The 15,503-nt window shown below is 41.2% G+C and overlaps 2 protein-coding genes across 2 annotated transcripts; both read left to right on the top strand.

Moving 5' to 3' along the window:
• Positions 1-646: 646 nt before the first annotated feature.
• LOC117491468 (MOB kinase activator 2) lies at positions 647-5,237 on the top strand. The gene is made up of 5 exons (XM_034141468.1): positions 647-1,007; positions 2,846-2,985; positions 3,128-3,224; positions 4,184-4,308; positions 4,398-5,237. Exons 1-5 carry the CDS (start codon positions 925-927, stop codon positions 4,634-4,636), a joined length of 684 nt encoding a protein of 227 aa, XP_033997359.1. The 5' UTR covers positions 647-924; the 3' UTR covers positions 4,637-5,237.
• Positions 5,238-8,591: 3,354 nt separating this feature from the next.
• adm2b (adrenomedullin 2b) lies at positions 8,592-13,495 on the top strand. Its single transcript, XM_034141685.1, has 2 exons — positions 8,592-8,946; positions 11,934-13,495. Exons 1-2 carry the CDS (start codon positions 8,843-8,845, stop codon positions 12,340-12,342), a joined length of 513 nt encoding a protein of 170 aa, XP_033997576.1. The 5' UTR covers positions 8,592-8,842; the 3' UTR covers positions 12,343-13,495.
• Positions 13,496-15,503: the final 2,008 nt, after the last annotated feature.

Raw genomic sequence — 15,503 nt, 5'->3', positions numbered from 1 at the left:
TTTACCTTAGGGGCAGGTGAGTTGGTGGATGTTGCCTCCCACTTCTACACATGTGAGCCACACAAATAATGCTATACCACCTCCCTCCCCGCAAACATAACCCTGCCTGTCACATAAATCTTACTGTGCTGTGAGTTGAAAACAGCTCCTGTAACAGTGGGGGGAGGAGCTGAAGACCCTTCTTTATTGCCTCACACACTTCTCATGTTCACTTTTCAGCTTAGAGTCCTATCTATATATCATTGGCCTCTCACATAGGGTGTGTGTTATCATTCCTTGGCTCAGATACATCATGTATGTCCTCACATTCCTCTCTAGTTTACAAGTGGAGCACAGAAACTGAACACACCTGCTGCTGCTCCGGCTCCTCTTTCTACTCCTCTCCCTGCCTTCTTTTTTTCATCTCTTTCCACCTCCACAGAGGGAAACACACCTTCAGTTTGTCATCTGCACCGGCCTGCTCTCTCTGTAGGGAGAGCACAAATGTGGAGGAGAGATTGTGCATGCAGTTGGTGGAAAAGGGGAAGAAGGCGGAGTTGTGTTTGTACTTTAATGGGTTGTGGAGAAACCTGCCTGTCCGCTCGGAGCTCGGAGAGGAGGAGCCTGTGGGGTGTGGGACTCCAGACAAAGGAGACATATACTCACTGACACTGGATCACTGGAGTCAAAAGGAAAGGAAGAGATCTTCACTTTCTACATAGGAGACAATCCTCAACTCCTGGACTACTTTTTTTTTGTGTTGTTGGAGATCTTAGTGTAATGTGTTAGTCAGCTGTATGGATTCCCTGAGCTGAGAGATGTTTGTGCTGGAGCAGCTGTTCCCATATGCTGCCTGTAGTGTGTAGAAGAAGTGTGTGGGTTAGTATGTTTGGGATGGAAAAGTGGGGCTTGCACGACAAACAGCTCTGCTCTTAGCTTTACGCCATGGGGGGTTGTCATAGTTACCCCTCGGCTACGAAGGCAGACAAGAAGAGTCTTCAGCCTCCTGACTTCAGCAGTGAAAAACTGTGAGTTAAAGTTCTTTACTCTTCACTCTCTTCATCAGCCTTGCACTTATACTCAGGTTTCAGCTTCCTGTCTGGAAAAAAAAGCCTTGCATTTTTTTTGTTCCATCTATCTAAAGTCACTCTTTCAGTCCAAAAATCAACGTACAGAGAGGGAAGATCTTTTTATAGTAATTGATAGTGTGGAGGAAACATGACTGGAAAGCTGGCCGCACATGGTTTACTCAGGAATGTTCTCCAGATAAGTGTGTGGTTGGTGTGTGTGTGTGTGTGTGTGTGTGTGTGTGTGTGTGTGTGTGTGTGTGTGTGTGTGTGTGTGTGTGTGTGTGTGTGTGTGTGTGTGTGTGTGTGTGTGTGTGTGTGTGTGTGTGTGTGTGTGTGTGTGTGTGTGTGTGTGTGTGTGTGTGTGTGTGTGTGCGTGCGTGTGTGTGTTTTTTGTGTGAGAGAGTTACATATTTGTCTGATGTCATCAGTGAAGGTGGGTTCCTTTTAACAGCTGGAACACATGTTTAGGACCAGTTTATATGAAGATGAGGTCAACTTTTATGTGTTTTTAGTACAGTTTCTAAGCAAATCTTTGCTCCAGGATGAATCTTTTTGAGCTAGCTGGCTGCGTTGGAGAGAACAGTCGATTTCACCCCTCACGGCAGAGGTAAAGGTAAACAGATGGCCAGGAGCTGGAGAGCAGGGTCACAGAGGAGTGTGCTGTTTACACACAAACAGACCATTACAAGTAGCTCCGGGTAGCTTGTGTTTGTGTGCTGACAACTGGTAGCCAAGAGGCGGTGGTTGAGTTAACACCATGAAGCTTGAACAGAACAGGATGTTAACAAAACAAGTTCCTGTGTACATTAGAGAAGTGAAGCTGTCACTATTCTTCCCTCTCTACCTCCTCTGACCTTTAGTTTGGACAAAGACCTGTTTAGACCATTGCACTAACTCTTCCTGCACGCGCACACACACACACACACACACACACACACACACACACACACACACACACACACATACACATACACATACACATACACACACATACACTCAATAGGGAGTGAAACCCCATAGTGAGCACTGTGTTTCCCTTATCACATTAGGCAAGGTCACACTGAGTAAACTCTCAGCTGCTGTGTGGACATCTAAAAACTGCGTGTGGCAGCTGCTGGATTCCAGTACACTTTGAAATATTCCCTGTAATCGAAAGCCATTCCCACCTTAAAAACATCCCAGCTATCAAAAGGGAAGACCGGAGCAATGATTGTCATCACAGCAAACTACCTGCGTCACCTGTCTGTTTGCATAAAGTCAAATCATGCAAGTTTAACTTTCCAGTACACTATGGTATTCGCAAACAACATCATTCACTTCCTGCACACACGCTCTATCACAAATTCCTAATATGCTAGTCCTGTGTTACTGATTACACAGCACTACCTGTAGGTTATTACCAGTAGGCTAGTTACATGAAGTGATGCAGAAAAGCCAGCAGGCCTCAGCTCATTTTCATGCACAATGTTAGTCCTTTTACTTAGTTGCTTTGTAGCCCTGACCTGTGCAGCATTCAGCTCTATTAACAGTAATCACTCTGGCTCTTACTGCCTTCATTACATTAACTACAGGTTTATTGGACTTTTGTCTCTGCAGTAACAGCACTGTTCATTTGTGTTTGTGTGCCACACACAGGAAAAGAAAGATGAGAAAGCCTAAAATGTGGTTATCTACTGACTGCAGCAGGAGTAGTTAATCCACTGACCTATCGATTGTTTAACACAGCAGTGTTTTCTGTCTCTCTGTCTTCCCATTTCTGTCTCTGCCTCATTAACTCTGCACTGTCTCCTCCCAAGGGGAATTAATAACAATAATCTGGAGGAGCGACCGTATCTGCAGCAGCAGTACGTGTGCCAGCTGATCACACACACAGACATGTTGGCCCTCAACGCGCTGCCGCCTGGCGTCGACAAGGCAGAGTGGCTTGCCAGCAATAGTGAGTAGACCCTGTTAAACAGAGCTGAGTTTGGACTGTTTCTCCTCCCTTTTCTCCTGCTTCTAAGTCTTCCCCACACTTTGCAACTAAACAGAGATATATCTGTCCAAGGTGTGATTTTCTTCTTATTGATTTCTTTCAGCTGTGGCTTTTTTCAAGCATATAAACCTGTTCTCTAGTGCACTGTCTGAGTTCTGCACCCCCACCACCTGCCCCACTGCCTGTGGACCAGGCAACACGTAAGTACTGAGCATAATGCTGCTCATATTTTATCACTTTGTCTTCATCGTATACTTTAAAGGGGACCTATTGTGAAAACGTCACATTTGTAATGCTTGTGCACATGCTGGTAGGTGTATGGAGCGCCTACCAACACACAAACTGTAAATAAGACAGCCTAGGTTCCTTTGCGTCAGAAAACGTGATTCAACAAACAATTCAGATTTGGCTCTTCTTCTTTTGTCACATAGGCTCATTAGAATATTCCAGAGGCTTGAAAGCTACCATTGCAAAGGTGCATCATATCTTTCTTGAATTCAGACTCAGCTTTCAGGAGGATAAATTAAAGTACTTTTACAGTATGAGAAAATTAATGTTTGTTTACTCATAGTAATACATTCAAAGATGTTTGAGTGGTAATCCAGAATTAAAGTATGCACCTTAAAATGAGCCTGATGTGTCTACTTTTTTTTAATTTGCAGAGATTTTGAGATATCCAAAGTGAACCCTTATATATTAACTTTTTTCTACTAAAGTGATTGCACAAAACCACAAACGCTGTTGACAGTGCAGTTTGAGGATTAATAGCGAGTTTGTGTCTAGCCAGATGAAAGCTGTTGAACTCAGTTTGCAATGCTTTTGGGAGCACTATTACATTTTACAGCATAACCCTCCATTCTTATCAAAGTCTGTAGGGTCTTGGGTAGTAGTAGTGCTGCATGTATAAACAAAACGTTGTATAAAGCCTTTGGTTACTCCAGAGAGAGCTTTGTGATATGGTGGTATCAGATTGACATTTCCTCAAGGGATGTTTACAAGTTGAAACTGAAGAAAATTATGTGGGTTGTGGGGTTAGAAAGAAGTGAGTCCATGGAGGCGAAATCCTTTTTGACCATGAAAACATTTCCAGATTTTTCTTGAAAAAACTGAAAACACAGCATGTTATATCCCACTGACTGTGTGTGTTGATGTTTGGCAGGGTGTATGTGTGGACCGATGACCACGGCAGGAAGCTGAAGTGCTCCGCCCCGCTTTACTTTGACTATGCCATGTCATACGTTCAGGAGCTACTGACTGATGAAGATGTGTTCCCCACAAAAGCAGGTAAAAGGGATATTTATGTGCTATATTATGCATTGGTCTGCATCATATTTTAAATTCCTGAAAGCCATTATCTCTTCCCTCCTTTCCAGGTTCAGTGTTTCCAACAGGCTTCATCTTTCTGGTCCAGAAGGTGTTTTTGCTGTTCTTCAGGACTCTGGCTCACATTTACTGGTCTCACTACAGAGAGACCCTGGCACTGGGCCTGCACCCACAACTCAACACACTCTTCACACACCTCACACTCTTTTGCCGGCAGCACGCCCTGCTGGAGCCGGAGGACACGGAGCCGCTGCAGGATCTCATCACAGCTCTGGGACAGCAATGCTGAACCTAAAGAGCAAACACACATATTGCACACTGATTTCACATTTACACAATTCCATCACACTTATTAACATCTTATTATAACATTTTATAAAGCTATATAGCGTCTTTCATCCCTTTGGGTTATATGTCACTTTCTTTGAAGTATGGAATTTTTTTAAAGGTCTTGAAGTTGTAACTTAAAAAATACTGTTAATACAGTATTTGGGAGAAATAATGAGTCTGTTCTGCTCCAAAAAGCAGTACATCAGACCAGAAAAGGTGTCTTGTTCTTTTTGTATATATTTATAACCAGGTATTGTGATACTGTGTGAAACAGTAATTTTGCATGTCAGTGTATTTTAACATAATGGTGCATTATATTTTGTTATGGTCAATATCTTCAAAGTCAAAAATGTCTTCCTCATAGGCTTAACACAGAAATAAAGAAAACGTTTAATCATTCAGTTCACAATCAATATAAACAACATGTGCCATCATTATAGAGTTTGAACTTGTGACCACACTGTTGTGACTGCATCTGAGTGGAATGACACTCACAGCTTATTTTTGCATCTGCATTATGTATGATTCTGTACACCAAAATAAACATCTTTGAAAGAGCATTTTCTGTATATGGTAGAAAACAATTGAGAATGCAAGGGGATTGTTGAAAAGGAGGACATTTTATTGATTTAATTCTAACAATGTAAATTCTATACATTCAGTTCAGTAACTTGCAACTTCTTGTGCTTTATCCTGATCCTGTTCTTCTCTGTCTCCAGGTGTTTGGTTAGAAAATAGCCCCACCTGCTGCCAGCACAGAAACCCAGCATGCATTGTTTTTCCTTTAACATTCACTGTCTGACAACTACAGAACATACTGTGACGGCTTGTTTTGTTGGCTGCAGCATATTCAATTTTAAATGAAGAATGAAAAGAAACTGAGAGTGAAATTTGATTTTAAGCTGCTCTGAGGGTGTTTATAACCAGAATAACCGGTGTGGTAACTGTATTTAATAATTATAGGTCTATGTATCAAATGGCTGTGAATGCTGCACTGCATCTTTTACAGATATGAACGACCACTGACCCATAAAGCTGAAAAGTCAGCACTCACTGTATCCCTTTGTCATCGTTTGGATTCAAATCTTGCAGTAAAGTCAAGAGAAATGAAAATGTGCCACTGTGCGAATTACTTTTGGACTGCACAGTATTAAGGTTCACGCCTCAATTCCTCCTTTTAATTGTGATGGGTGGTGATAAGATTAGAAAAACTCTCTCACCTGACAGATCCACTCTCCATTATAATATGAGGCCAAATGAAAGGACAGAATTGAAAAAATTAAATAAATCGAAGCACACAGAGACAGGCTTGCAGGTCAACTCATAGTTTAAGATTCACTGGGTTACACATGGCCAAGGTTAATATTGTACCTGATATCATATCATAAATACATCATAAATACATTTCCAAAACAAATAACAGAAAAAAATCCTTATTCCCAGAATCATCCTGAGAATCAGCACGTTATTACGTTTCTTTCTGTATAATAGTGCCAATATAAAAATATTGCTCAGTATTGTGTTTTAGATATAGTTTTAATTATAATTCAATTTATTTTATGAGCATGTCATCCTATAATTCACCACACAGAGGAATTAGATACCATCACATTGTTATGGATAGATGTCTGAAAAAACTGGTTTATAAAACATTTGAATGGATTTTTCAGTGTTGTAATATTAGAACATCTCGAACCAGAAGAGATGAAATAACTGTATTAAAATGGCAATATTTGATTAGGAATAAACCAGCTATACTTCTGGACTTTTACTTTATTTAGTGGGAAGATAATAAAAAAATTGCCATAATTACATAGTATAAACACACTATCTCATATGATGCTTCTGTGATTATTATTAATGGCAAAGTTTGAAGTCACTTTTCACAAAAAACCCTTGCTGCTTGTCTGGTTAATTGCTCAAATGACAAAAAAACAAAAGCAACTTGAATGGCAAAATATGTGTGTCCAGTAAAGCTGGAGTTGTTCAGATTATACTTACAGGTTGTGAAAGTGGCCAGACGTCTGATTTCAGTCCAAGGTGACCGCCAGGTTTGTCAAAGTTAAGTCTGAAGACTGAAACTCAGCCTTACCATCGAGAGCCAAAGCATCTTGTCTGCTAAGAAGTCTGGCGAGGTGGTGATGAGTCAGGAAAGCGTGGACACACACACACACACACACACACACACACACACACACACACACACACACACACACACACACACACACACACACACAGACGTTTGTTCTTAGGAAAAGTGTTAATGCACATGTTGGACTGAGTTGGGGCTCACAGTGTTGGAAACTGAGCTTACAAGGTATTACTGCAAACTGCTGAGTCACAGACACACGCACACACACTCAGCCCTTTAATTAAGGCCTGAAGTCACCTCCACATACAGAACATTCCTTTAATCAGGTGCAGGCTCTGAGCTTCTCATCTGTGTCCTTCTTTACAAAAAAGAATAGTCCTGGTTATACAGGGAAAATGAGGAGAACAGGATCGCTGCAACCTAAGCGGAGCCAGATTACATCTTGGCATTGCTTCCTTTACTTCTATGGACGTTTGATAGTAGCTGGGTTACCTGACCTGAACCCGGCTTCACAACTAGATTAATTCCTCTGCACACACACATACATTAATGTCTAATATGAGATCTCTCTCCATATCAAAAAGTATGCCATGGGTTCCTGCAATTTTGCCATGCATGTGACCCTCATAAAAGAAGCTTTGCACACCTTTACCTTAAGGTTACATAATGATATATGCTGTGAGTCTTTCAAGCAAAGATTTGTACTGTTTGATTAGAATATCAAGCAGACTTGATATTCGTTTGTACAGTGACACCGCTGTGATCCACACCTCAATAACTAGCTGTAATGTAGAGGGCACTCCACATCCATTCATAAACTACAAGAGTGCCTGGAAGGGATCCCTTATTTATAGTTTTATTGATATTGGATCTTGTGTTAGGTTGTAAAGATAAATGTCAGTTTTAGCAGTTAACTTTTTAAATGTCACAAGAACATTTTCTGTTCAATGGGCATTTCTTTTAAAAAGGGCAAATGGGCATATCTAGAGTTTACAAAGCTGTTACTGTTCAGATGGAACATGTGATTTCTGCTGGGCAGGAGTCTTTAATGCCAGAACCAGGAGCCATAAAGAAAGGCACTTCTTTTATCTCCAGTCTGCAAAGCTCTACGGTGAGCTAATTATTGATGGATAATTGTATTTATTAGCTCCCAATCAGTTGTCCTGGTCACACTCACACTTAAATGTCTCAATAAGTTCCTTCAGGCTATCATTTTAACCTCTGTAGCTTGAAGGTTACCTTGATTTTCATTAATTTTACCAATAAATAGGCTATGGCAGGGAAATGTAAGAATGACAATGGTATACTGTCTATTTTAACATATAACTTGGTTTTGAGTATGTATGCCTTACATATTTATGTAATTTATACACAAAAGTAAGCAATATTTCACACTTTTTATATAAAGGCTATTTTAAAAATAATAAGTTTTAGAATTTCCAACTGATTTATAAAAAAAATTATGTGACCTTGAAAAGCCCCATTGTGAAGAAAAACAGAGGGGCTCAGATGTTTTTTTTATGTGAACTCAATGTGTTAATTCAGCAATATTTGGTGTCAAGATGACTCCGGCCACAATAAAGGTCCAAAACAAAATCTAATAAACTAATCTATAAAGACATCTTTAAGGTCACCAGGACCTTACGATAAGAATATATGGCGAAATGTAGAAAACTTTACCTCTATAACCGAGATGTGAGTTCTTGCTAAGGTAGAGTTGAGGACAGACAATAAGCTTGCCAGCTCCTACTCCTCCCCCTCCTCCCACTCCTCCCTCAGGCTTTATAATTGAGAGAACTCAGGACTCCCAATGTGAGCCGTAATGAGCTCCTGAGGTTTCACGCCGTTAAAGCGGAGTTTCTTCATTAAAGCGAGAAGGAAAGTGTGCAGACAGGATGCAAAAAATCCAGATGGTGATGCTGTCACTCATACAAACTGGACCATTGACTTCTTTGCAATAACTTCGACAACTCCGATAGAGGTTTCACTGGATTTCTTCTCTTAAAAAAAACAAAACATCTTGGTCTTCTGAGATCCGCCTCCTCCCGGAAGGTGCGTCTCCACTGCGCCGCCATGTGTAGGCTGCAGCCGGCGTGGCTGTGGATGCTGCTCGGCCTCCTGCCTCTGGAGGTCCAGACCCGCGCTTTGACTCTGCAGACCCTGGATCAGAGACAGAGGTACCACTCCTCACTGCCCACTTACACACTGAAGCGTGAATGCTGTTTTAGTTGAAGGTTAATGTTGCTTGCTTTGGCAAAGTGTAATTCATTTTTACATTGAGAAGTGGGATGTTTTTACAGTGAAACAGAAATGAAACTGAAACACGTTTATCCTCAGTCAGTGTTATTCCATGTAATGAATGGGTCACATTTCAGAAAGCATATAATTACTATTGCTTTATTTAACTTTATGCATATTTAGGTTCTAAACTTGTGACAAACAAATGTGAGATGCTGTCAAAGTTTCAAATCAAGCTAAATGTAATGGAAAAAGTCCACTTAATCACAAATCCATTATTTATTGATTTGCTGTTTTTTCTTTTTGTGTTTTTGTAAATTGAATATTGTTTGTTTTTGGTCTTTTGGTCAAACAAAACAAGAGACATGATCTATGGGAGTTTACTATTGGCATTTGTAACCTTTTAAGAACAAAATCAATCGACTAATCTAGTAAAAATAAGGAGCAGTTTCATCAATTATACAAATCATCTCCTGTGATGAAGGGCTGCAGCTGTTGAACATTAAAGGTGTTTCTCTTGCCTTCTGGCAGGCATTAATGTGAGAGAAAGGTCCAAAAGCCAAATGAGACGATTCCTCTCATCAGCAGGAGGGCAGAAAGAGGTGAGGGAGATTTAGCGGAAAGCGTTCATATCTGCATACAACTCATACAGATGTCATACAACTCAAACAAAAGTAGAGAGTACTTTTTATTTTTTGCAATACCTGAGAAAAAGCTGTATGAAGATTTTAGTGGTGGTATTGACAAAACGTCGCTGGCCAAAGAGAAAGAGTAGGATCTCAGTGTGATACAACACTGATGGATGTAACATAATACTGCTGTTGCACTTCGCAAAATGCCATGAGAAAACAAAAATGAAAGGACAGAGAGAAAAAAAGTGAAAGGATCCTGTTTTAATTTAGAAAAGATAGAGAGAAAAGGAGAAGGAGAAAATAATGAGTAGACCCAGGAACACTAACGTTGAGTGAAACATCAGGGGATCTGATGGGACAAAACGTTTTCTATGCGCAAAGTAGTTTTTAAGAGTTACGACAGGAAAGTGTGTGTGTGTGTGTGTGTGTGTGTGTGTGTGTGTGTGTGTGTGTGTGTGTGTGTGTGTGTGTGTGTGTGTGTGTGTGTGTGTGTGTGTGTGTGTGTGTGTGTGTGTGTGTGTGTGTGTGTGTGTGTGTGTGTGTGTGTGTGTGTGTGTGTGTGTGTGTGTGTGTGTGTGTGTGTAGTTCCCCTCTGAAGAACCCCATGCTGTGCTCCAACTTGGGAGGAATGTTGGAGAAGCTCCTTTTGCCCTCAAACTCCCCACAGGTTGGACCTGGACCACCACACACACACACACACACACACACACACACACACACACACACACACACACACACACACACACACACACACACACACACACACACACACACACACACACACACACACACACACACACACCACACACACACACACACACACACACACAATACTTCTGGATCACATCTCTGCATTTGTGTTTCATAACATTTTTTAAGAATGGAGAAGTGAGATTCACTGCTTGGGAATGTGAGTAATGTATACCTTTTTTAAAGAGTTTTGAGAAAGTGCATTTTGTATTGCTAGATACAAAGTATAAAAAAACTGTAAAACTCATCTGTCACCATTTTGAGTGTAGGAGAGAGATACAGATAGTGGAAAACTGAGCATTCACATGTGGGAGATGCATGTTCTAGACAAGTGTACTGAGCATGTCTCAAAAGTAAATCTCGTTTGTTCACAGGCAGTCACATGTCCCTTGCACGTGTGCCCCCCTAATGCCCCACCAACCAACATTGTACCGTGTGTGTCTGTCTGTCTGTCTGTCTGTCTGTCTGTCTGTCTGTCTGCGTGCGTGCGTGCGTGTGAAAAAAAGACTAGACAGCAGGGAGGTAGAAAAGAAAATACTTCAAACACTCAGGAGGAGGGGTGGAGCCTCCCACCACCATCCACTGTGCTCTGTGTTTCTTTCATGCCCTCACCCTCCCCTGTTGTAAGATGTGTCTGCTGTTACTGATTACTGTTGTTGATTAACTGTAAATAAAACCATTTTAGTGGCAAATTTAGACTGCTTAAAATGTCAATTATTGACTAAAAGACGCAAAAGAATCAGCTCATCACTCTTTAACTATATTTGCAAGTGAAGATGAGTAAGCAGTACTTAGTTGTCTCAAGTGTTAATAGAAAACTAAGGAAGGAAATACACTTGTTTACTTTTGTACCCAAAGTCCAGTGCCCTTACCTTCAAACTGTTTTTCACATTGAACAACACTATCACTCTGTTATCGTTGTGTTTCTGGTTACCTGGCAAGTCCAATATTGACTCTCTTGTTTTTGGTATTCACCAACTCCTGACATCTGTCATGTTGCTGGAATTACCCTATACAGTATGTGATCAGATGTTCACGTAAAAAAAAATGTTTCAGCTATTTTGAAGTGTTTCAAATATACCATATAGGAGACATAAATAAAATGATCACAAATGGGAAATAAGACCACCAAAGGCTGGAAAAGTGAGCTGTAGAAGTACACTTTAAACTTTTCAGAAACCTTACTCAATCCTCTCGTTAGTCGACAGTGGACATTGTTGCAGTACAAGCCTGACTTCCTGTGAGGCATTTCAGTTGACTGCTGTGTGTGTGTGTGTGTGTGTGTGTGTGTGTGTGTGTGTGTGTGTGTGTGTGTGTGTGTGTGTGTGTGTGTGTGTGTGTGTGTGTGTGTGTGTGTGTGTGTGTGTGTGTGTGTGTGTGTGTGTGTGTGTGTGTGTGTGTGTGTGTGTGTGTGTGTGTGTGTGTGTGTGTGTGTGTGTGTGTGTGTGTGTGTGTGTGTGTGTGTGTGTGTGTGTGTGTGTGTATACAAAGTACTTTTATTGGATTGCATCTAAACATTCTCTCTCTCTTTCTCTGTATTTCAGGTTGAGTTTATCGAGAACCTCTAAATACCAAAAGTCCTCCGGCTCCGCCATCGTGCCGACTACGTCTGATATTTCTGCTGCCGTTGACAACCACATCACCGAGGGAGACAGGCATTTCATCTGGAGGGCCCTGCTGCACAAAGACCCCCCGCCGAGGTGGTCCGACCCGTTGCTTGACCAAAGAGACAGTGTGCCATGGGAAGCGCCGGCCTGGCAGCGAGGGTCACGGGGTCGTCGCCACGCCAACAGTGGTGGCTCGAAAAGCCACGGCCATCTGATGAGGGTGGGGTGCGTCCTGGGCACCTGTCAGGTTCAGAACCTCAGCCACCGTCTCTACCAGCTGATTGGACAGAGCGGGAGGGAAGACTCCTCCCCCATTAACCCTCGCAGTCCTCACAGCTACGGCTAACACCACTCCTCCAATGTACTCACAACTTTATCGTTAAACATTGGCTATTATAGCCTGGCTGCAAATACATATTTCATTTGAGTTCTTTCAACCCTGCCTCCTAGAAATGTAATTCAGCAATTGTTTTCTTAATTGTGCTGTGAACATAATTGCTGGCTGGTTTATGTTATTTGTGTTGAGTAACAAAAAGTCGTTGCCTTCAAGATAATGGTAGAAAGCAAAAGGAATATGTTGGCTGCTTAGTAGCAAAAGTATATTATGTTTTTTTTGTGGTTATTAATATTAAGACAACATAACTCTCTCAGTGAAACTTGCAGGTTGTAGACTCTCAAGAGTATCCCCACAGTTTACAGTTTTCAGATTCAATTTATGAATGTCGGTTAAAATAGGGTCAGTGACATGTATTTGGTGTATGAGAGAATAGGTCAGATTATCGATAAAACGCACCAGTCCCAATATGCAATAGGAGCATTGGTCATATAAAGATAAGATAAAAACATGTTTCGATAATCCAGTAAGAGTTCTGGCACGTTAGTTTGATTCAGGAGATACATTATCTCTTTTGTCTAACATGACGACCTCTTGTGTCATGGAGGTGTGAGCCAGTGTGATTGGGAGATTTTCACAGCGTTATCAGTCAATATCGCAAATTAAGGCCCCTTCCACACGGAAACAGGTGTTATCCACTATAGTTCTTTATCGTATGGACGGTTCGTCCACACGAGGCCGTAACGGAACCGCAGAAACGGAGCCCTCAAACGATAACGAATCCCAAAGTGGGAAGGTCTGGTAACATAGCGCTTGCGGCACCGTATGTACGCCCTAAACGATCATAGCCCCGCCTCTCCCGCTCACCCTCGCGCCACCCGCGTCGTTGCTGATGCGTTTCGCCAACAACAACAACCAACCAAATGGCGGATCACAGGGTTGCGTTCGTGCTCCAGACGCTACTGACCATGCTACAGATGTTAGTGCAAAATCTACAGCTCCTCTACCACAACCATCAGCAACAAGTGGACATGGAGAACTACATGAAATACATGTTGCTCAAATGTAGTTCTCCGTGATGGATTGAGCAGCTAAATCCACCGCGGAGAATAACCAGAAGGGCAACCAGGCAACCATGGCAACCATGCTCGGGGGTCTTATTCGCTGCTTTTGGTGTATTTTGTGGCGGAAGTACAGCGCCACTTACAGGCCCGGCATATGTACTACAGCGTCTCCAGCGGGTCGAGCGGTCTCGTGTGGACGAACACGTTTCTTGTGCCGATTCCGCGTGGACGGAATACTTTTTTGATATCGACCTCGGTTCGTTTTCGTCTCCGTGTGGACGGGGCCTAAATGTATTGAAACTAGTCCTAGGAGTTTTAGTATTGATGACAGACCATTGATTTGGACACTTTATATGTTAACAAGGACAACTGTGAATGACAGAAGCCTCTTTCAAACTGGCCTACATGACTAATGGCTACTATCGTCATCATTGGTGATCCTGCTGATCTGAAGCTACTTGAGCTCAGAGCTAATCCACCCTGCCTCTCAAAAGCACCTTCATCTGCTTCTGCTAACAAGTAGATGTACTGTAGTGCAAACATAAACCCAGAATAACCTCCAATCAAACACTGTTAACCCTTCACCCAAAACCCCACAGAGCAGACAATTAGCCAAAATAACCACTAACCCTAATCCATTATCGTCGGGCGCTTCTTAGAAGATAGATTGTCTCTTAGCGTGTAAAAGCATTATCTGTATGGTGCATCATTATGATTTTTGCCACTTCAAAGTATTTTCTTCCGCCTTAAATTTTTCAATCATGTGTTAGGCCTTGCAATGTTGTGCCTTCAAACTATCCACATTAATTATCACTGTGAATCTAAGTGTTATTTAAACCTTATAGTCTTTTCTTTGTGCGTAAGTTAAGCATAACAGTGTCAATAGTTAAATGCTAATAGGAATGCATGAAAGCACTTTTTTCTCCTTTACATTCAGTATGACTTGAATTTTTCAAAATATGTTATTTAAGCTTAACTTAATGAGATCATTTTTGCTGTAAATATTCCACTAACTTCATGTTCATGTGAGCAGCCTGATAAGGTACAAGTGTCTTTTTGTGCACCTTATGTTTGGCTTTCAGCTAATACTTTGTTTTTATATTAGTAGCAATGTTGAATTAAACTCCAGTCAAACTTTCACATGTCGTATCTGTCACACACACACACACACACACACACACACACACACACACACACACACACACACACACACACACACACACACACACACACACACACAATCACACACACAATCACAACCACATACATACATAACCAGAGCTGGGGATCCTAAAACTGCTAAAAAAAAACTCATCAGTTATAACTATATTTAGGTTTAAGGTTATACATCATTTAGGCCGTTGCCGCTTTGAGTAAGAGGTGGTTATACTATACAGGTTGCTTGCTGCTCTGCATTTTAATCAACCTGTTCATAGAGATTAGGGTTTAATGTAATTGTTGCACATCTTTCAAACTCGACACCTCCAGTATGCACATGCTTTGTTATAGATCTGTGGTCTCCAAACTCAAAGTGGGATTCTTTCATTTATTTTTATTTTCAAGTGAGTCACAAAAAGGCTTTTTACAGTAGTACTCTCCAAATCTAGATATCAAACATATTTTTAAATTGTAAAATCTGCGCCCTTTTAAGTAAAACATGTGATGGTTTGTTGTGGCCAATCAGATTTGAGAGTTGGGACAAACTTCGTCCACTAGATAGCTAATGTGTGTAACTTTAAATGTTCTAATATGGCTACAATTGGCAGGTGTCAACAAATGTTCCTTACTTGCTGTCAACTGTGGCTTGTTTCAACACTTTGGTCAATTTAACCTCTGGTCAGACAAACAGAACAGATTTCCTCCTAATCAATTTAGGCAATGAACCTGGGCATTTGAAATGAACTCCAGTACAATCCTGTTGTACAGTATGTGTTATGTAATGGGGTCAATACCCAGCACTAAAACTAAAACCAAGAAAGCTTTGTTGTTGTTATGTATATGTGTGTGAGTTTCTTGTTATGTGTGTTAATACAGGTAAACATGATACATGTACTGTTTGAACAAATGTGAAGGTTATGAAAAAAAGAAGAAAAAATTACTGAGTCATCC

This window comes from Trematomus bernacchii, unplaced genomic scaffold (genome assembly GCF_902827165.1).
Source record: "Trematomus bernacchii unplaced genomic scaffold, fTreBer1.1, whole genome shotgun sequence".
NCBI classification, from domain to species: Eukaryota; Metazoa; Chordata; class Actinopteri; order Perciformes; family Nototheniidae; genus Trematomus; species Trematomus bernacchii.
The sequence above is the reverse complement of the archived record's forward strand: the minus strand, read 5'-3'. Positions and strand labels throughout refer to the sequence as shown.

Bases quoted from the DNA above. Each gene is read 5' to 3' on its own strand.
- LOC117491468 (XM_034141468.1), top strand. From the start codon at position 925: ATGGGGGGTTGTCATAGTTACCCCTCGGCTACGAAGGCAGACAAGAAG. The intron at 2,986-3,127 runs GTGAGTAGACCC...GATTTCTTTCAG, and splicing joins AGAGTGGCTTGCCAGCAATA to CTGTGGCTTTTTTCAAGCAT. The intron at 3,225-4,183 runs GTAAGTACTGAG...GATGTTTGGCAG, and splicing joins GCCTGTGGACCAGGCAACAC to GGTGTATGTGTGGACCGATG.
- adm2b (XM_034141685.1), top strand. From the start codon at position 8,843: ATGTGTAGGCTGCAGCCGGCGTGGCTGTGGATGCTGCTCGGCCTCCTG. The intron at 8,947-11,933 runs GTACCACTCCTC...TCTGTATTTCAG, and splicing joins ACCCTGGATCAGAGACAGAG to GTTGAGTTTATCGAGAACCT.